The sequence below is a fragment of the Callorhinchus milii genome, unplaced genomic scaffold (genome assembly GCF_018977255.1).
Source record: "Callorhinchus milii isolate IMCB2004 unplaced genomic scaffold, IMCB_Cmil_1.0 Scaffold18, whole genome shotgun sequence".
NCBI classification, from domain to species: domain Eukaryota; kingdom Metazoa; phylum Chordata; class Chondrichthyes; order Chimaeriformes; family Callorhinchidae; genus Callorhinchus; species Callorhinchus milii.
In genome coordinates this window covers 6,423,104-6,444,875 of record NW_024704759.1, presented here as the reverse complement: position 1 = coordinate 6,444,875, position 21,772 = coordinate 6,423,104, and the positions used below count along the sequence as shown (strand labels likewise).

At 45.5% G+C, this 21,772-nt stretch overlaps 1 protein-coding gene across 1 annotated transcript; it reads right to left on the bottom strand.

The window, feature by feature from the left end:
• Positions 1 to 8,338: 8,338 nt before the first annotated feature.
• Positions 8,339 to 21,385, bottom strand: LOC103191363 (tumor necrosis factor receptor superfamily member 5). Its single transcript, XM_007912359.2, has 9 exons — positions 20,825 to 21,385; positions 15,119 to 15,203; positions 14,505 to 14,630; positions 13,414 to 13,557; positions 12,888 to 12,984; positions 11,658 to 11,719; positions 11,094 to 11,192; positions 10,614 to 10,651; positions 8,339 to 9,365 (listed from the first exon to the last, which is right to left on the bottom strand). Exons 1-9 carry the CDS (start codon positions 20,906 to 20,908, stop codon positions 9,198 to 9,200), a joined length of 903 nt encoding a protein of 300 aa, XP_007910550.1. The 5' UTR covers positions 20,909 to 21,385; the 3' UTR covers positions 8,339 to 9,197.
• Positions 21,386 to 21,772: the final 387 nt, after the last annotated feature.

Below are 21,772 nucleotides of genomic sequence, written 5' to 3'. Positions count from 1 at the left end.
CCTCCCCTCCTCTGTCCATGCCTCGTCTAACACAGCACTCAATCCCACCCGTGATACTCACTCATAGAATCCTACAGCACAGAAGGAGGCCATTTGGCCCAATCACCCAGGAACTTGCCCGTGCTGTACCTCGACTCTTGAGTAGATGAAAGACCCTGGGAACTCGAGAATAGCAGGTGCGAGAGTTCTCTCTCTGCACCATTGATTATATATGTTGAGGTCCTCATGCCCCTGAATCAACAGGTGCTTGTGCTTAAGCCAGATTGCTTTGATTTCTGATCAGTGCTCATTCTCAGGGTGCCAAAAAGCGGACCTTGAGTGACTCCCAGTACCTTAATGTGGGAACTGGAACAGCAAGCCAGGGTTCCCGCTCTCACGTTCCTATTGACTGATTCCTTCAAGAAGTATTGGTTGTGCGGACATCAAGTTTCGGACAGGATAAGGCTTGGCTGTAGTTCCCAGGTGACTTGAGTGAGCTACCAGTGAGTAGTGGGCAACACTGCGTGAGTCAGCAACATCGGGAGAGGAAGAGAAGTTTTAAGGGTAAAACCCAGAGAACTGTTTAACCAGGAGAACCTCCTGCTATGCCACTCGTTTCCAGATACTCCCCCCCCCCCCCGCCAGTACCCAGCTGTTTTAACACAGAGCTCAGCATCGCTGGCATTACACTGTAGAGTAAAGTGGCAACTTGTCCACTGGGGACTGATAGAACGTCTCCATCGCTACTCCTGGTGACCTCAAAAGTCAAGGCTGAAGAGACGTCCCTTCTTGTCACAGTCACCTTGGCCTGTTGTCCCATCATATGCCACAGAGATAAGGTATATAAAAGTAACATAAAGGATAAGTAAAGCATAATATAATGGTTATATAATAGCTATATAAGCCATTCATAAAGACTATATAAAGGCTATATATAGAGTATCTAAAGACTGTATAAAGTGTATATCAATACAATACAAAATTACATTTATAAAGTGCCTTTCACATCAGGAGGACATGATATAAAGGATATATATTGCGTATATAAAGTCTTGGCACTATCCTTCATCTTCAGGGATCCTCTTGCAGTTACAAAATTAACATTCTCAGCATTTATGCAGCAACTAAATAAATAATGAGATAAAATCCAAGACTTGCACTTAATTGAATATTCAAAATCCCGCACTTCAATTAATGTTCCTGCTAATCTTAAAACTACAGAATTACACGAAGCAGCAGCGGGCCGAGGTAATGAGGCACATGGAGCCGACCTCTCGAGACACTGAGGTAATGAGGAGCACCAGAGATTAGCAGGACAATGCTGCAGAGGGCTCCAAAGGGAATCTGCGTGTTGCCCATCTCTGCCATCAGAGGGGAATCATAATCCATTCAGCTGCGTTGCTTTTGATTACGCTTCTTTGTGGGCTTGGTTCTCATTAGACTATCATTCCAGCTCAAGCCTTATCTCAGGTGACTTGGGATTAAGTTGGGAACAATAATAATAATAATCCTTGCATTTGACATAGCGCCTTATCACATCTTCGAGACGTCTTAAAGCGCTTCACAGAATATACTGTAAAGTGAATCGACATATGTTGTGGGCCCAACGCAGCAGCCAATCGTGCACAGCAGCGTCCCACAAATAGCCATGGATTTCAGTGACCAAATGGTTATTTGTTTTTCAACGAGGAGGGCCAGCTGAAACCCAGAGGTTGGACTGAGTCGGTGTGGAGCATTGATAGCCAGATCGTGTGATTTACGAGCGTCTATCCCAGTCACTGTTATTGTAATCCGGTGACTCACACTTAGCATGGATCAATGGATGTCCATTTTGTTCCGGCAGCTAAACCTCCTGGGGTGAGTGTGGTCAAGACATCGCAAAGTGCTTCACAAGATACACTGCAAAATGGAGTGGCGGTGTATATTTTGTGGCCGAACAGCGCAGAATTGGGGAATTTAAATTCTTAAATTCAGTCTGAGTTTGGAAGCAAATTCACTGCAGTTCTTGAAAAGAAACCGGCTTCCAAACTGAGACTGTTTTAGTTGAAAAAAAGTTTTTTTTTTATAAACAAATTCCGTGCCTTCGTAAATTTTAAGACTAAATGGTCTCACTGGCTAAGACTAGGTGGAATTTGAGATCTCTTGTGTCCCTGCCAGACAGTGAGCTCAAAGTACTGATGTGGGGATGTGACTCACTTAGGCTCTTAGTGGAGGAAAGAGTCATCTTGAAAATGAGTGAAAAGAGGGCAGAGAATTTTATTAAGGCTTCCCAATAAATACATATGTGTATAAATAATAGAAATCAAATGAAAAAATGCAATTTACTTCTTTCTGTAGATTTTAAAATGTTTTATTCTCCAATAAGTATTCATGACAGAATACATTTCGCAGCTCAGATCCCTCCCTGGTCTTTTAATAAATTATTCTCTCTCTCTCGCTTGCTCTCTCATTTATCCTGTGAGTTCTGCTGCAGATAATTAGTTACATTCAATTAGTTTGCACTTCACTGCAGGCCATGGTTGCATTAATGAGATGACACTTGTCTGACACAGAGAGGTAAATATTACACTACACGTCAGCTTGCATCTGGAATCTAATTGAAAGGCTGAACGTCTGACCGGATCCTACAGTTCGCACGCTGACTGAGATGTTTCTCTGGTGTCTTTCCTCGCTGTCCACCCAGCAGATCTTCCCTTTAGCTCAAGGTCTAACTCACAACACAGAACAGTGAGCCTGAAGATTGGCCTGGGTGCTTTCTAACCTGGCCGCCCTTTCGGTCATCTTTCCGCTTCCCACTCCATCCCTCTCAGCTCCCACCCTCAGCTCCGGTATGAAGCTATTACCGTTAAGTGCCTCCCGACGTGAAAGGCACCATGTGAACATTCCCTGGGCACCCGAATTTGGGGTGGGGTGGGAGCCATGGGGGTTTGGATGGAAAAGATGACAGAAAGCATTGCCAAAGAGGTGCGTTTAGATTCATACCTTGAAAGAGTGCAGGGAGGGAGTGGGAGAGACTCCAGAATGGAATCCAGAGAATTAGGGCTGAATGCTCACGGCCCATTTGTCCCACAAATAGCCATGAAATGACTAATTTTATGCGGGGAGATTGTCAGCCAGGACACCGGAACAAACTCTCCTCTTTTCGAATATGCCATGGAATCTTTTACGTTCACCTGAACAGACCAGGCAGACAGGATCTCGGTCTAACGTAAGGTCCGAAGGACGGCACATCCAACAATATTGTTAAAAGAAACAGAGGGGAGGTGAGGAGAAATTTTTTCACACAGCGAGTTGTTCGGATCTGGAATGCATTGCCTGAAAGGGTGGTGGAAGCTGATTCGATAACACCTTTTAAGAGAGAAGTAGATAATTATTTGGGGAGGACACGTTTGCAGGCCTGTGGGGAGAGCGCGGGGGAGTGGGATTGATTTGGAGAGCTCTTTTCAAAGATCCCACACAGACGATGGGCCGAATGGCCTCCTTCTGAGCTGAACTTCAAAGTCCCGACGTGGATCTTGAATCCACAACCTTCTGACTCAGAAGCGAGAGTGCCTACCTCCGAGCCAGGCTGACACTAAACTATTTTGGGGCGTTTGCGAGACACGAAAAGTGTAAGTGCACTTCACAGACAGAGATAACAGTGAATTCTCAACAGTGTCAGATCCCGATAACTTACTTAAAGCATTGTTTTAAAAAAAAACGCAGTGAAATAACGAGTCAGCTATAATTTATCTTGTTGCAATGGATTTGCTACCAACAGCTCATCATAATGATGGATGCTAACGGATAGCGCAAGTGGCAAAACAGTTTCATTAGAAAATTGGATGAGTCACAAGGAGTGACAGCTCTGGTTTCTGCTGTCTCTCTGCTGAGCAGTTTATTGGAATGCTTTAATTGAAGCAGCTTAGGGCAGAGGAGTGTGTGTAAGTGTGTGTGTGGGGGGGGGGGGGGGGGGGGGGCGGAGGGAGGGAATTTGGTTCCTTATTATTCTGGAGATGGTTCAAAGTGTTCTGAAACTAATAAACGCAGCGGGACAGGAATGCCAATGATTGGATATGACAGGGAGCAACACATAACTGTAAGCGAGCGGCAGGAGAAAGCTTAGCACTGATGAGCTGCTTCAAGGCATCCTAGTTGCTGCTTGTTCCCTGCCCTGGACTGTCAATATTACCGTCAACCCAAGGACACTAGAGGAGAATTGTTTTTAAATGATTTCCACTGCCATGCTCCCTCTCTCCGATTTCTCCCCGCCCCACGCCCACTTCACTCCTCACCTCTCCCCCTCCTCTCTTTACCAAGGACATTTATAATGAAATAATAATCCATGCATTTAATATACAGCCTTATCACGTCATTGAGGAGACTCAAATTGCTTCACGGAATATATTATAACGTGGACTGACTGGGTATATTGTGGCCAATTGCGCACAGCAGTGTCCCACAAACAGTCATGGATTGAGTGACCAAATTATTATTATTTTTTAAGGGATTATTAGCCAATAAAAGCAATCCGCCAGTTGTCTAACAACCACATTCCTACTTACGGCTAGGTAAACGTAGGCATGTGGAGTAAGGAAACTTGCCTAACGTTTCGTCCTGCCCAGGAATCAAATCCAGGTCTCCTCTTGCTTGGAAGGCGAGTGCTCTAACCAATACGCTACAGGACTCCACAAAGGCCCAAAGGTGTTGGGCTTGAACCCACAATCTTGCAGCGCAACTGACTGAGCCAGGCTGACCCCAATACTCAATACCTTCAATGCACCAATGCTCTTTACCTCAAATGCTAATATTCCTAAGTGAATGTGTGCTTCGGGCTACACTGCACAACTAACAGTGTTTGAGCTGATAATGGCCGTTATCGTGTTTCTCGCCTTTGATAAGATTGTTGCCAACATCCATTCACATCCCATCATCCCATCCAACACAGTCACCGACATCCTTCGACAATATCCTGGAAACAAATACCTAACAATTTTCAGAGAGACGAGTTACTCAGCTGTGAGTAAAACATTCTTACCACAGACCAGTTGCCCCCTATTTTATTCCCTGCCTTTTTTTTCCCCTCTTCATTTATACTATATCAAATGCAAGAACTGTTCACTATTACTATTATTATTACTTATGAGTTCGGGAGCTATGGACCAAACACTCCGTCAGGCAACAGAACAGATTAAAAATAACTAACGTGCTGGGTGATTGAGAGTAAAAAGGAAATATTGGAGCTCCATTTGCATTTTCTTCCTCGTAACGTGAGCCTCAAATCCTTGTCAATTGTGGTTGCAATTTTAGTTCACTGTGGAGCTGTGTAGAGACAGATTAATTGGTTTGTTGAAACTCGTGTTTGATTTCAGTAGAATTTTGGACTGGTGATAAATTATCGCAACTAATAATAATAATAAAAATTAAATAATAATCCTGCCATTAAAGCCACTGAAGCCGACCGACTGATGGTTGAATTTGCCTTCTCTCTCTCTCTCTCTCTCTGTCTGTGGTTTTCGCTCCTGGTTCAATTACACATTGAGTATCCAATGAAAGTTTAAACACCGTTCGTTGAAAAGCAGATGGAAGGTGAGCATCAATGAGTGGGGATATTGTTCCCATTGTGGAGGGCGCTGAATGGCTAAATGTCAGCGCAGAAATATGTCTCAGCATCAGCCAATGCTGCCTCTGTTCTCAGCTCTCGGTTTAAGGCAGGGGCAGAGTCAATGGCCTCTCTGAGCAGCCAGCCCCAGGGATCTCGAAGGATCATTAATATTCAACAGAAACACAGAGCAGAGCCAGCGAGCACGGAGCAGGCTGGCTTCACCCCAGGTTCAACTCCCTTCACGTGTCATATCATACATGTGGTAATGCAACAAAAACAACAAATTACATTTGCACAGAGGCTTTCTCATCGGGAGCACATCCCAAGGCACTGGAAAGTCAAGGATTTGGACCCGAGATGGGAGTTGGGATCAGGGGCCGTGGAGGGCGAGGGGGGTGACCAAAGGGGTGGTCAAAGCAGAAGATCTTCAGACGGGTGAGCCAAGGGAGGGGGCGAGGCGGAGGGACTGTGGGGCGGGCAAGGCAGGGGATGTGGAGCAGGCACCGGGATGTAGGAGGGGATTGGGGAGCCAGTGAAGCCAGGGTCAACACAAGGAACTCCCTTCACTTGTTTAAACAGCATAAGAACATAAGAAATGCTAGATGAAAAAAGCCCGCGGTCCATCTCGCTCGCCTTCCACCTTCCTGGCCGTCGCATGCACATATGTCCCAAACTACCTTTGTACTATATCCCATAATGTTATTTCCTAAAAGGAAACTATCTAATCTGCGTTTGAAAGAATCAACACTTCCTGCTTCAAGCGTCTCCCCAGGGAGCCTGTTCCACAGGTTCACTATTCGCTCACTGAAGTCGTGTTTGAGTAGATTTGCTCTGAATTTACCCCCATTCACTCGCAGGCCGTGTGCTCTGGTTTTACTATTCTGGATGAGTTAAAACAGCCTGTCATGATCTATATTGTCTTGCCTCTTTAGAATCTTAAAGACAGCAATCATATCGCCTCTCAATCTTCTCTTTTCCAGCGTGAACATTCCCAATTTACTTAGTCGCTCCTCATATCCAGTGCTTCCATTCCCTCAATCATTTTGGTTGCCCTCCTCTGTACCTTCTCGATTTCTCCAATTTCCCGTTATGTACTGCGGCGACCAGAATGGTACACAGTATCTAAGTATGGTCTCACCAATGAGTTATACAGTGGCAGGATTTCCCCACTATTTTCTCGTGCTATTGATCTTTTGATACATCACAACATCTGGTTTGGTTTACTCACTGCCATCGAGCATTGTTGGGAGAGCTTCAATTTATTGCCAATCAGGACCCCCAGGTCCTTTTCATTGCTCATATTTATTAGCGTCACGTGATCTTTAACATCGAGCTGACCAGGCAGACAGGTCAGTTTAACATCTCATCCCAAGGATGGCACCTCCCACAAGGTAGAGATCAGCCCCTTCTCAGCACCAGACTGGGATGATCAAAGGCGTTTCACCGTTTCGCCCTCAAAACAGATCGTCAATTCACTCTACAGTATATTCTGTGAAGCGCTTTGAGACGTCTCGAAGACATGATGGGGCGCTACATCAAATGCAAGGATTATTATTATTATTATAATTATTATTATTATTATTATTTCAGGCTCCATGTGAAATGTACTTCTCTCTGACTGTCTCAGGAGCGGCTCATTGTCTGGTTCATGAGGCAATGGTGCCACCTGGTGGGTCATTCACCACAACCCAAACATCCATCGCCTGACGTGTCCCTTTCACTGAATTTAAAAGCAAAATACATTTTAACTCTTACTTTGACTCCGTCAAATTTTCTCCCTCGCCCTCCTGATCAAAGGGGACATAGATATCACGGGAGATATATAATAGGGAGATGTGTAATAATAATATAATCCTTGCATTTAATATAGTTCCCAGCCACGCCATTGAGACGTCTCAAAAGCGGTTCATAGAGTATACTGTAAAGTGAATTAACTGTCTATTTTGTGGGCACACGAAGAATCGTGGATTCAGTGACCAAATATTTTTTTTGTTGGAGGTGCTTTTATTCCTTAAGGCAATCCGCTAAACAACTCACAACAGGATTCCTTCTTACTGCAAGGCGAACAGGCGTGTGGAGCAAGGAAACTTGCCAAAGATTTCGCCCTGCCCGGTCCTCTTGCTTGTGAGGCTGTCGCACTAACCACTACACGAAGGGAATTCACAAGATTTTAAGAGAAAGAAGAGCCGAGGGAGAACCATCAAACAGGATAATCTGGAAACACATCAAGCAAAGCCTCAGCCAGGAAGAATGAACTGGAGGGAAGTGCTTGGGATGAATGGGATGAGTTGATTGATTGGGAGGAACGGTCCATTTCTCTGTGCCCTGAGCGGAATATTTATCACCATCTACCTGGACGTCAGCGATTGATTATTCCAGTTACAGGATTAATCACTGAGGCTGAGCCATCTAATGATTTAGGTTCTCAAACACTGGATTCATTATTTGCACGGAATAAAACATGTATTTATTGCATTCACTCAGGATTGAATACCTATGGATGTAATTCTGAATCATGGTTTAGGTTGGGTCACCCAGTCAGGTAAAGCTTTGCACACTGTGGCTGTTACACTTCACCAGCCATTATAATAATAATTCTTACATTTAATATAGTGCTTTATCATGTAGCAGAGATGTCTCAAAGCACTTCACAAAATATTGTAAAGTGAATTGACTATTTTTATGAAGGAAACACAGCAGCCATTTGTGAACAGCAATGTTCCACAAACAATCGTGGATTGAGTGATCAAATTATTATTTTTTCTTTTTAATTTTATATTTTTTGAACGATTAATTATCCCTGGAAAGGGATCTGCCAATTGACCAACAACCAGATTTCTTCTTACTGCAAGGGAAGCTGAGGCATATGGAGCAAGGAAACTGCCTAAGGTTTCACCGCACCCCGGGAAGACACAAAATACAATTATTATTATCATCATTAAGTTATTACTGTTTAAATGACTCTTTTAAGGTAATTTCTTAATGATTTTCAGTGATGCGTCAGCCAGATATATAACATTGCTACATTACATATTACTTTTCTTAACACATTTGAATTTCCTAAAATAGTTACTGTACTTTTTGCAGGAGGTTGATATCTTGTTCACCAGGTATTTTGTCGAGCCGTTTTTTTGAATAGTCTTATTAACAGTCCCAGTTGCACCGATGATTATAGGAACGATGTTTGTTTCATATGGGATTCTATTATTTATTATTAATAACATGTTTTTCATTCGCCTATTACTCTGTTTGGCCAATTATGAGAGTACTCTTTGCAACTCACTCGCTTGTGGAGAGATCAACTGCAGGAAGAATACTTTTCCTCAATACCTTGCTTTCTTTACACATGAAAACACAATTGTTTTTATGAAAAAGAAAACGGGTGTGATAGCTGTACGACCGGCCCAGCGCTCCTGCACAGTTGCCTAAGTGAATCAACACTCTTCTCGGTAACTCACCACGTGAAGCACTTTGAAATACAGGAGCTCATTGTGATAAGGTACTGTGTCACTTCAGTTGCAATACAATTATCCTAACAGGGACAGGAGTGGCTGCTCAAACACAATAGCTCCCTGCGTTAGCCACATTGGCATCAGGTGCTGATCAGTCAGTTTTCCCTCCTCCTCCCTCAGAGTTACCGCTCCACCGGATAGCATGTAGTAGGCAGGTGTTCCTCCTCGGAGCAATGACTGTCTTTCCCCACCTCCTGCACCGGGTCAGTGCTTTCATCGCAAGTTATCAGGCAGGATTCCTGGACGCCGTTCTCCTGTTCCCGATCCTCTGGCTGAGGTTTTGTCAGACACTAAGATCACACAAAGGCACAACCCTCAGCTGCCAGTCAGATCAGTGGTGACCAACCTTTATAAACTATAACCCTTGCATTTGTGGAGTCCTGTAGCTCAGTGGTTAGAGCACTCGCTTTGCAAGTGAGAGACCTGAGTTCAATTCCAGGCAGAGGGCGAAACCTTGGGCAAGTTTCCTTACTCCACACAGAGCCTAATAATAATCCCTCCAAAACAAAACAATAATAAATTGGTCATTTTCAATCTACGACTGTTTGTGGGACATTGCTGTGCGCAATTGGCTGCCGCGTTTGCCCACAAATATACAGTCAATTCACTTCACAGTATATTCTGTGAAGTGCTTTGGGACGTCCTCTCGATGTGAAAAGCACTATATCAAATGCAAGGATTATTATTACTATTATTTGATATAGTGCCTTATCAGGACGTAGAGACGTCTCAAAGCGCTTCACACAATATATTGCAAAGTGGAGTGACTGTGTACTTTGTGGGCAAAAAGCAGCAGCCAATTGCGCACAACATTTTTTTTTGGGGGTGGGTTTGTGGGGAGGGATTATTACCCGGGAATGCGATCCGCCAATCGACAAACAACCAGATTCCTAATTACTGTCAGGTAACCAAAGGCGTGTGGAGAAAGGAAACTCTCCTAAGGTTTCGCCTCACTCATCGCTTGCGAGGCGAGTGCTAACCACTATACTATAGGACTCCACAGTCTTTACGGCCAACAGGCTAAATTTTCTTGATGAAATATATTCTCGATTTAAGCCCTAAATCAATCAAGAAAAAAACTGAAAAGGCACTAGCTACCGATCATACATGGATTTACCTTGACTCATGCGAATGTTTCGGGGAGGGGGTGGGGGGTGGGGAAGGTTGTGGGGGGGGGTGAAGGGAGTGCGCTTCTTGACAGTCCAGCGGGTTGGCCATCACTGAGTTTGATCAATCCTAATTCACATTGGGTTTTACAGTAATCAATGCCTGTGTTACTGCTGCATGTCTCCTGATGTTGCTCCAGGTGCCTCGCATCGCTGGGTCAGTAACTCTGCTCAGTCAGTCACTCAGTGGCTGTTACTGACTGTACGCTCGGCACAGAACAGGGTTCATACCCACAATTCTGCAGCCTGGATCACATCCACTCGCATGTTAACGAGAGCTACGAGATCAGACAAACATCACGCGCCCGAGCCTAAGCCCCGACTGCAGTGAGCAGTGCATTACTGAACAGAACGAGGGGGCAGGTTACTGACCTGGCTCCAAATGGCTTGCACCCCTTTACCCAGGTAACCTGTATGGAGAAGCACACCGCAGTTATGGCAACGTGTTAACATGTCTCGGTAGCTCACAGTAGATCACAGACTCCTGGCTACACCCTTGGCTGACACCAGAGAGCACACGGAGAGGTGCAATATAATTATAGTCCTTGAGTTTGATATAGCGCCTCATCAAGTCCTTGAGACGTCTCAAAGACCGTGTACTTGTGGGCAGAACACAGAAGCCAATTGTGCACAGCAGTGTCCGGCAAACAGTCGTGGATTGAGTGACCAAATTATTATTATTATTATTATTTTTTAAAATTGTGATGAATATACGTGGAATATCTGCGCCTCCAGTGAGCGCACTACCAGGTCCGTGACTCAAGGAGCGTCTCACACACTGTCCGTTACTGGCTGTTCCAGGCGGCAGTTCATTGCTGATGCCCGTGGGGTTGCTCTCGCTCTCGCACTCACCGAGCTGGCTCAGGATAAGCAGGACAAGCAGAGACACCGCAACCACGGCCAGGACACCCACGGCAGCTCGATACTCTGCTCCGCCCTGCGATGGGTCACCTGAAAACAAACAAAAGACATCGCTCACACTAACGATTCCTCACGTCATTCTAACTTGGTCAGACAGATAGCGAGCCCATCCCTCATATCGCCCAGGGACCCCATTCCCGTCCCGAGACAACACCCTCCCCACCCCCCTCCGCCCCGCACTGCCCGACCCTCAAGAACCTTCCCAACCATCCCCGTCACCCCCAAGAAAATAAATAATAATGATCCTTGATTTTGATGTAGCGCCTTATCACGTCGTCAAGACGTCTCAAAGCGCTTCACAGATATACTGAGAAGTAAACTGACTGTGTATTTGTAGGCAAAACGTACCCTTCTACACGTGTGTGTGTGTGAGGATGATTATTTGTGCACATGCATACATGCTGTAGATATGTATGTCGAGGAGGGGGAGTTCAGGACAGGATTGAAGCCGGGAGTGGAAACAAGAGAGGAATTTGAAACAAACACGAGACTCACGGCATTTCGCATCTGCGACAGAGCTGCCAGGTATGTTCTCCACCAGCCCCATGGCTGAGCAGCTGGAAGCAAAACATTATTCAGTCTTAATCTCACTGTTTAATATATATCCCAGTGTAAAGAGGACAGGCAGAGATCAGAGAAACATAAGCTTAACACGTTTATCAATAATAACAATACTTGCATTTGATATAGTGCCTTATCACGTCATTTGAGATGTCTCAAAACGCTTAACAGGATACACCGTAACCTTGTGTATTTTGTGGGCTAAACGTAGCAGTCAATTGCACACAGTGCTGTCCCACAAACAGCTATGCAGTGAGTGACCAGTTTTATTCGGTGGATTGTTGGCCAGGAAACTGGGAGAGAGAAACTTTCTTCTCTTTTCGAATAGCGCTGCGGGATCTTGTAACGTCTGCCTGTTCCTCGGTTGAACATCTCATCCAAAGCACGGAACCTCCAACAGCAGCCCCCACCCACCCCCCGCCCCAGCACTGCATCGCTTGAGGTCCAGCTTAGAGATTGTGATTCCAAATCCCGACGTGGGGCTTGAATCCACAACCTTTTGACTCGGAGGCAAGCGTGCCACCACTACGCCAGGCTGACACGCAGGTTTGGAAGGAAAGTATCCTTAATGACTGAGGTACCACCTCTGGCTCTCACTCCCCTGTCCTCATTTCTTGCTTTTGCTGCAACGGAGATGCTCTGAGCCGTTGAACGCTGCTAATCGTGCCATGGCTTTAATCGACGCTGGTGTTCAAAACTGAGACGGTCTTGCTGGTCAGCAGTACCAAGGTCAGTACCAAGGTAGCAGTAAAGTACTACATTTGTCCTAATAGCAGAGACACACACACACACACACTTACAGACCACCCCAGACACAAGAATTTCTCTCTCTTCTTGTGAGAAGTTTATACTTTTGGTTTAAGTTTGTACTTTCCCTTTCTCTCTCCCTCCCCCCCCCTCCCCTACAATAATGACGACGACGATAATAGCAATAGCTAACTCTAAGCCTTGCATTTGGCACAGTGCCTTACCACGTCACCGAAATGTCTCAAATGCACTTCGAGAGCATCTGAGGGTTCGCCACAGAGCTGTTCCGCCCTCAAGTAATTTGGTTGCGAACCACAGCCAAGAACGAAACTGAGCGATTTGAACCCAGAGCGAGCGCACAGGCAGCTGGCGTTTACAGGAAAGTTCAGGCCTCTCGAGCTCAGTCTGCGAACTTACTTCAGCCACTGTTTACAGGGTTCTGTGGACGAGGTCACATTGGAGTAATGACCAGCCGGACACTTCTCGCAGACGGAGTCAAGGTTCCTTCGATCCGCTGATTAAAAAACAAACCCGCATTACCCCCGGAAGGAACACGGAAATCACAAACAGCCTAACTCTTCTTCTCTGCTGGGGACGGGCAAACCTCGTCACAGTACAGACTGTTGCACTTTTAGTCCATTGAAGGGGATCCACTGTGTATTGTTGGCCCAGTCATCGGGAGAGAGAAACTATAGCGCCGCGGGATCTTTAACGTCCTCCTGTACAGGCGGGACCGCACTTTAACGTCTCATCCGAAGGACGGCACCTCTGACAATGCAACAAACCCCCCCCACCCCAATGCTGATTTGGAGTATCAGCTTAAGAGTCTGTGAGTTCAAATGCCGACGCGGGGGCCTGAAACCACAACCTTCTGACTCAGAGGTGAGGGAGCTACCACTGAGCCAGGCTGATGAGCAGGACCAAGGCAGAAGAACACACTTACCCAGGGTTGTGACTCCTGAACCCGGGAGGCAGGAAGTATCAGTTATGCAGATCTCACAATCCTTGTTGGCGCAGTGCTTCCCTTTCACACACAGACACTTCACGTTCTGAAATAAGTTGCCATCTTCGATTCTCTCAAAGTCTCCTGAAATGATAAGGACAGTGGTTAACAGTGTACGGTGGGATTAAGGCCAGAGACTGAGCTCCTCTACAGGGTGAGGAGTTAAAATATTAACTGCTGCAGAAATGCAGAAAAACATTGTGGCCTTGACTTTGTTTCACAGAAATGGGCTTCTGATAAGGAGAAGATGTTATTTTGACTAGACATCTTCCTGTCTGAACACTGCTGGTAAACATGCCTTACAGCATTTGACCTATGAACTTTATAATATAATAATCCTTACATTGATATAGCGCCTTATCATGTCTTTGAGATGACTCAAAGCACTTCACAGAATATACTGTAACGTGAATTGACTGTATATTTTGTGGACGGGTAGTGCATAGAACCTTTCAACCAAATTATTGGGCTTCAAAAATAACCAATAATCAATCAGGTGTAAGGTAGAGAGTTCAGTCAAGATCAATGAGACGCAGATTGGATGACTCCTCCTCCATCCGCTGTGATCCCAGGGTAGGTAATACTGATCTATACCTATGTTCTCTGATAACCTGCTTGCTCCCATTATCGGGTACTGAGGTAATGGGTCTTTGCTCTTTGTAAAATCGTTGACTGTGGAACTACAATAAAGGAAACAATTGTTTAACATCCAAATTGTGTGCATTATTTAATCATTAAGTCAAATTTCCTTACAAGAGTGATATTAACTATACACAGAACAATGGATCTCGGGAGTGAGTTATGGGCTGGAGTTTAATCAAGGGGTTTGGGGAAGGGGGTGGGGAATCACAGAGGTGACATGTTAACAGCTCAACGTCTAATAGGAAATAAACAGCTTGATGCTGTAATGGAAGTTTCCTGTGTTAGAGATCAAATGAGTTGAAACGCTTTCCTCATCCAAACCTCTGTGGTGCTGCTGTGACCCTATATGTATAGAGATACTTCCTGGTGTCTGAAACCAAAGTGCCCACCTTCAGGGCAAGAAGAGTGAGCTCGGCAGTGACCCTCTCTCGTCCACGCGTCCTGGTAAAACCCATGCAAACAAGGATGACAACTGGAATACTTTGCTTCTTTACAATCAGCTGCCATATACGACCCTGCACAAAGAAACACCCAGAGTTAATTCATAATATAGTCACACCTTATAATAATCCTTGCATTTGATATAATGCTTTATCACGTCTTCGAAACACCTGAAAGCACTTCACAGGTACACTTGTAAAGTGAATTGATTGCATATTTTGTGGGCGAAATGTGGCTGCCAATTACGCACAGTACTGTCCCACAAACAGTCGCAGATTGAGTGATCAAATTATTAATATTATCATTTATTTATTTAGAAAGGATTGTTAAATGATCCGCCAATCGACTAACGACCTAGGTGAACTGCTAGGTGAACAGTGATGTGTGGAGATTGTATCCTCGTCCTCTCGCTTGCAAGGCGAGTGCCCGAACCACTACGCCACAGTGACTCCACAACATTACTTCATACTGCACTCACACCTTATGGCAGAACGTTAGAAGACTCAAGACGTTTTGGATGCGATGAGTTGGGACTAAGAACATCAGCTCTTTCCTCACTTACCGGGCCCACATTTGAAGCAGCACTTCCCGTTGCTGTAGTACTCGGTCTCATTGTTGCAGTCAGAGGAGGAGACACAGTGGTAAAGCTGTCAATGGCAACGGACACAGATTTAGTAGCAGAACAATGCTTGCCACTGGCACTCTCCAACGTGGGCTCTTTTTAATGAGTGCCAGGGGGCTTCTGTCCTTTGTCTTCACCAAGAGCCTGTTTCTAAAGGAAGCCGTCAAGGTTAACTCCAATTGTGAAGGCGATCAAAGCGAGAAACATCAAATCTTCATCTCAGCTTCTCTCACGGTTCTGGTCACCGCAACCAGACCCTAGAGACAGTGTAGAAGCTGCACTGTTATAACATGCCTTATATGTAGCACAGTTGTGTTTATGCTGGAAGTGCAGTACAGGTCTGAAGAGCCCAAGCTTATCTAATCGTTGTTCATAACAAGAACAACAAAAAATACAGGTAGTGTTACAGCAATGAGTTCTTGCTTTCAAAGCCCTCCCTGGCCTTGCTCCTCCCTACCCCTGTGACCTGCTATCTCCATACTGACCTGTTCGCTCCCTCTGCTCAGCAAGCTGTGACTTACTCCCCCGGCCAACCATCAATGCTTGGGCCTTCAGCCTTTCTGCCTCCGCTCTTAGGAACTCCATCCCACATTAATTGGGATTGAAAAAGTAAACCCCGAACAAGCGCGACTTCCAATGGTGCAACCTCATATTTATGGTGCAAATTGATTCTGCTTTGAGGCCTTTGTGTTTTACTGCCTTAAGATTCCAATCGTCTCAGAGGGGACCTTGTAGAGGAGTATAACATTTTAATATTGATAATAATTATTATTAGTAGTTGTAGTATAACATCTTAATTGGGATTGAAAAAGTAAACCTCGAACAATACTTTAGGATGCCCCAAGCCAGTGGAACAAGGTTAAGAGTTGCAAAGGCCAATTTCAGGACAGGCACCAGGAATTTTTTCTCTAACCAGAGGAGAATTAATCACTGGAAGAGGTTGCCAAGAAGGATGTTGAAGCTGGAACACTGGACTGGACTCATTTAGAAAGCAGGTTTATGCCACGATGAGGGGGACAGCAAGGTGGGTGATCTGGAGCGATGAGATGGGATGGGCTGAAGGGACTCGTTCACCCAAATCGATCTTGTGATTGTGTGCATTGAGACACACCTTTAGGTTAGGCCTGGGTGAGAAATGGAAGAGAGAGGTGGCTGAGGGATCAGAGTAAGTCAGGTGAGGGAAAGGATTTGAATACAACAACAAATTACATGTGCATAACTCTACATGCTGCGCCCACACACAGTCTCTCCACACGAATACCACACACTTTGCTGCACACCTAGCACAGAGCTGGGCGTTGCCGGCTGTGACTGACTCAATTGTATCCTGCAGTTGCCTGGGGGACGGCAGGTATTCCACAGAAGTTGTGGTTACAGGGAAATGAATGGAGGCTCTTTTCTGATCTGATGTGTCGTAGCACGTCGGCAGCCAAGAGGAGGACGTCCCAAGGTGCTGAACATCCAAGTTTCAGTTTCCACCAATCGACTAAAAAACAGGTTCTGGAGATGTGCCAGAGAGGGTATAACACCCAGCATTGCTATACTTGACTGCCGACGTGCTACGACACATCAGATCAGAAAAGAGCCTCCATTCATTTCCCTGTAACCACAACTTCTGTGGAATACCTGCCGTCCCCCAGGCAACTACAGGATACAGGTGAGTCCGTCACAGCCGGCAACGCCCAGCTCTGTGCTAGGTGTGCAGCAAAGTGTGTGGTATTCGTGTGGAGAGACTGTGTGTGGGTGCAGCATGTAGAGTCCCTTAGGATCGTGTTTAGAGCACTTGCCTCGCAAGCAAGAGCACCCAGGTTCAACTCCTGGGCACGGTGAAACCTTGAGCAAGTTTCCTTACTCCACACGCCTCTATTTACCTAGCAGTAAGTAGGAACCCGGTTGTTAGTTGATTGGCGGATTGCTTTCCAGGGGTAATAATCCTGGTCAACAAACCCCCATCCCCGAAAAATAAAATTGGTCACTAACTCTACGACTGTTTGTGAGACACTGCTGTGCTCAATTGGTTGCCGCGTTTTGCCCACAAAATACACAGTCAATCTATTTTACAATATATCCTGTGAAGCGCTTCAAGGCCTCTCAACAACATGATAAGGCGCTATATCAAATGCAAGGACGATTATTATTATTATTATTATTATTATTATTATGTTTAGCACATGCTGATTGCGTTTAATGTGTGCGTGGTTAAGAATATCTAAACCAAACTGAGAATTCCATACATCCCCACCTTCATTAGAGAGCTTGTCTGCAGGGTGTGTGTTTAGTATGTGTTGTTGCATGTGTTCTGGGTCTCAGCACACACGGGTTTAGTGTGTGTGGGGATGGAGGGGTTTGCACTCACACACACACAAAAACACATGGGGATAAAGTACAGAAACAAGTTAGGAACAGGAAGGACCATTAGACTTTGATTTGTAACCCACCTTCTCACTCTCCCCTCAATCATTCATTTCCTTCCTCCCTTTCCGCTCACAACCTCAATTTAAACCTGTGTTTCCTGGTAACTGAACCCTTTGATAGTGTGAGCACTCTATCAGATAAGGCGTTCTCAATCACTTTATAATCTTAACAGCTTCAGACAGAGTTGTTAACAGTTACCTCTCTTTTCCAAAAAGAATAAGCTCCAATTTTCTTACTCTTTCCCCAACGCTTAACCCATAATTTAACTCAACCAAGGGCCTGCTCCTGAACAGGCTTAGATGGGCTGATAACACAGTGTGGGTTGTACGGTTTTTAAGATGTCTGCGATAAGCTGGTGCGTGGATGCGCTGCTAACATAGATAAGATGCCTTTGTTTATATAACAATTTCATTGGAGCAAATGCCTTGAGACGACAACAACGACAAGACCTTCAGTTTACATGAAAGACGCTATAAAAATTAAATACAATTTAATGTCTTTCACATCTTGAGGACATCTCAAAACAGCTTTCAAACAGAGAGTGAATTGAAAGATTTTTTNCCCTCCCAACAATTTCATCCGATCTGGAATATTATATAAGAATCCTTATAATAATAATCCTTGCATTTGATTTAGTGCATTATCAGGTCATTGAGACGTCTCAAAGCGACTTTTTGGATATTATTTATTTATAATTTATTTAATATATTATTTATTGGAGGGATTATTAGCCCCCACAAAGCAATCCGCCAATCGACTAAACAACCAGGTTTCTACTTCTTGTTAAGTTTAAAAGAGGCGTGTAGAGTAAGGAAACTTGCCTAAGGTTTCACCCCACCCGGGAATCGAACCCGGGTCCTTTCGCTTGTGAGGCGAGCGCTCTAACCACCACGCAACAGGACTCCACAAACAAAATATTGTAAGCGAGGATGGTCTCTTACAGGCTGAGAATAAAGTGGAAGTTTAGGCCTCCAGTTATTGAGATAAGCAAATTCATTTCCCACACTTCAAACATCTCACCAGAAAAACCACATCAAAATCACAACCAGTTCTATCCCTGCCTGAAACAGTAACTAAGCTTTGTCACTGAAATTGCCCACATGAACTTACCCACCCACTCGACTATCTCTTTCACACATCTTTTTCCCTTTTAGTCTCTTTTCTATCGCTTTCTTTTGATAGAAACGGGTTAGAAAGAGTTGGGTTAGGATTACTATCTTTACAGCACAGGACTTCTGTCCTTCGACACCACAGAAAAAGGCCATTCAGCCCATCAATTAGTACCACTCACCAAGATGCCCAAGACTACAACAACAAGATTACATTTGTATAGTGCCTTTCACGTTAGGACGTCCCAAGGCGCTGGACATAGTACAGCATTTCAGACCCGAGCTGGGGTCGGGGGGGGGGTGAGAAGGGAGGGGAGGGGAAGAAGGGTGACTAATGGCATGGTCGAAGAGGAGGGTTTTGAGGCGGGACTTTAAGGAGGGGATGAGGAGGAGTGACTGGGGGATGGAGTTCCAGAGGTTGGGGGCAGAGTGGCTGAAGGCTCTCCTGCCAATAATGGGGTGGGGGGGGGGGGTGGGTCGAGGGACGTGTGGAGCAGGCCAGAGCCGGCTGAGCGGAGGGAGCGGGCGGGTTGGTAGGAGGTTAGGAGGTCACAGAGGTAGGTGGAGCGAGGCCATTGTGGGCTTTGTGGGTGAGGACCAGGATTTTTGAACTGGATCCTCTAAAGGATAGTGAACCAATGGAGTCGGGCGAGAATGGGGGAGATGGGGTCACGGAGCTTGATGCAGGAGAGGTCATAGGCTCCAGAGTTCTGGATTATCTGCAGTCTGTGGAGGGAGGAGTTGGGAAGCCCAACAAGCAGGGTATTTGCATAGTCAAGCCTGGAGTTGACAAAGGCATGAACAAGAGTTTCAGTGGCCTGAGGGGTGAGGTGGTGGTGGAGTCGGGTGATGTTACGGAGACGCTCCCCCAAGCAAGACTTTTCCGATGAGGCATAAATCATGTCTCTATGTTAATCGGTTATTGCGTTCTTGGCGGACAGACAGAGACAGACAGACATTTCATCTTTATTAGTATAGATACACAATCAGTACACTCAGGAGCGATTAGCTGTGAAGCACTTTAAGCATTTCAAGATTGTGGGCACTATAACAAATGTAAGGATTATAGTACAATCATACTCTCAAGATCAATAGATTATCCAGTCCGGAACTGGGCATGCTGCAAAAATAACCTTCCGCAGCCAAGCACAAGTATCTCACGTGAATTCCTGGAACACAATCTTGATTTCCTGGTGTCAAGACAGCACCAGGAAGACATCTGTGTGTAATTAATACATCTGGCAACAGTCACAACAATGGAGGATATTGACCAGATTAGTTTCAAAGCTGCCCTGCGTACAGACAGAGCCGTATAGACTACCTAACCGTGTGCTATTGTTAGCAGGTTCTTAACGTGAAGGGGACCGGCACCGGCAGTCAAACAATACGGCGTTCCACATCTGGCATTAGTAACAATAATAACTGCATTTGATTTAGCGCCTTTCACATTAACCTCATAATCGCCATTGCTTCAAGACGTCCTCCCGACGCGAAAGGCGTCGTATAAGTAAGTGCACCTCTAGAAGATTCTGCATTAAATGCATGAGACTTGGGGGGGGGGGGGGGGGGGAGAATGCATTTGATAGCGAGAGTGGGTGAGCGAGTGGGCAAGGGGCTTGGGGGGGGGGGTACAGGCGAAAGGGAGGGGAGGAGGGGGGCAAGCTTCAGTGATGTCTCACAATTGAAAGTGAAAGGAAATGGCTTCAGCACTGTCACAAGGCCAGCGTTTGGTTTGGGCGAGGGGGTGGGGGGTCACATCCTACCAAGCTTCAATTGCCATTTTTATGGGGGGTGGGGGGTAATAATCACAGCAGATACAAATAATAGCAGCAATCCAGCAGACACAAGCCCTCCCTCAACAACAGCCATAATAACAATAATAATAAAAAAACACCCAAACAACACACAATCTGATGTCAGGCTGTTGTTTGGAGGCAATAAAAAGGAAGTTTCTCACTCTTTTAAAGAAAATAAAAAATGCAGCCAAATCTCTCTCTCTCTCTATCTCTATCCATCAATCCCCAAATGCTATCTCCCTGTCTGTCTGTGTGTGTCTGTCTGTGTCTGTGTGTGTGTGTCTGTGTCTGTGTGAGCTATGCATTTGCTGGGTACATTTACTTACCCTGATTAGACACAGTATGTGCACTATCCACACCCAAACCATGGTCCCTGCTGGTCCATACAAGGCAACAAGCTCCTTCCTCATCGAAACGCTCGATTACATCCAGGCTTCCGCCTTCTCCTGTTTGCATTTACCTGTTTCCTTTTTTTTCCCCCCCCGCTCTCTCTCTCTTTCTTCCCCTTTTTCCCCAAATCGATGATCTAATCAATAACGGTCCCCCTCTATCTCTCTCGCTCTCACTCCAAACCCCCTCCGCCCCTCCGTCTGGAGCCAAGGAAGAGACCACACACACACACACCACACACACCCCAAGGGCTGGTGTTTTTGCACATCGCCCACTCTCACATCACGCACTTTCGTTTCGTTTTCCACCACTATTTTAACCCTTAGCTTGCTCAAACAGCTCAACTTTTAAAAACTAAAACGAATAATAATGATAATCCTGGCATTTTGAAACGGTGCTTTTTTGCGGCTTCTCTGCGTCTCAAAGGGCCTCGCGGAACAGGCTGCAAAGCGAATCGACCGTATGTTTGTGGGCGAAACGCGGCAGCCGATTTGCGCACAGCAGCGTCCCCGCAAACAGCCGTGGATTGAAGTGACCGATTTACTGTTGCTTTTGTTGTTTTGGAGGGATTATTCAGTGTAATCCCACCCCCAGTGACTTCTCACTCTCTTTCTTTTTTTTTAATCCTGTTGTACCCCCTCCCACCCCCTTTTGGCTTAAAATCACACACGTCTCACGACTGAGGTGGTGGTGGGGGAGTGGGGGAGAAATGGTATTTAATTGGGAATCCTCCAAATTAGTCCTTGAAATGTTCCAGCTTCCGACCTGATGATTTTTATTTTGTTTTTGGTCAGCCTGACACATATACTGTACATGCAAATAAATACTTCTGAGCTTTGAAACCTCCCCCCAAAACGGATTGTTCTAATGCTTCTGATCCACAC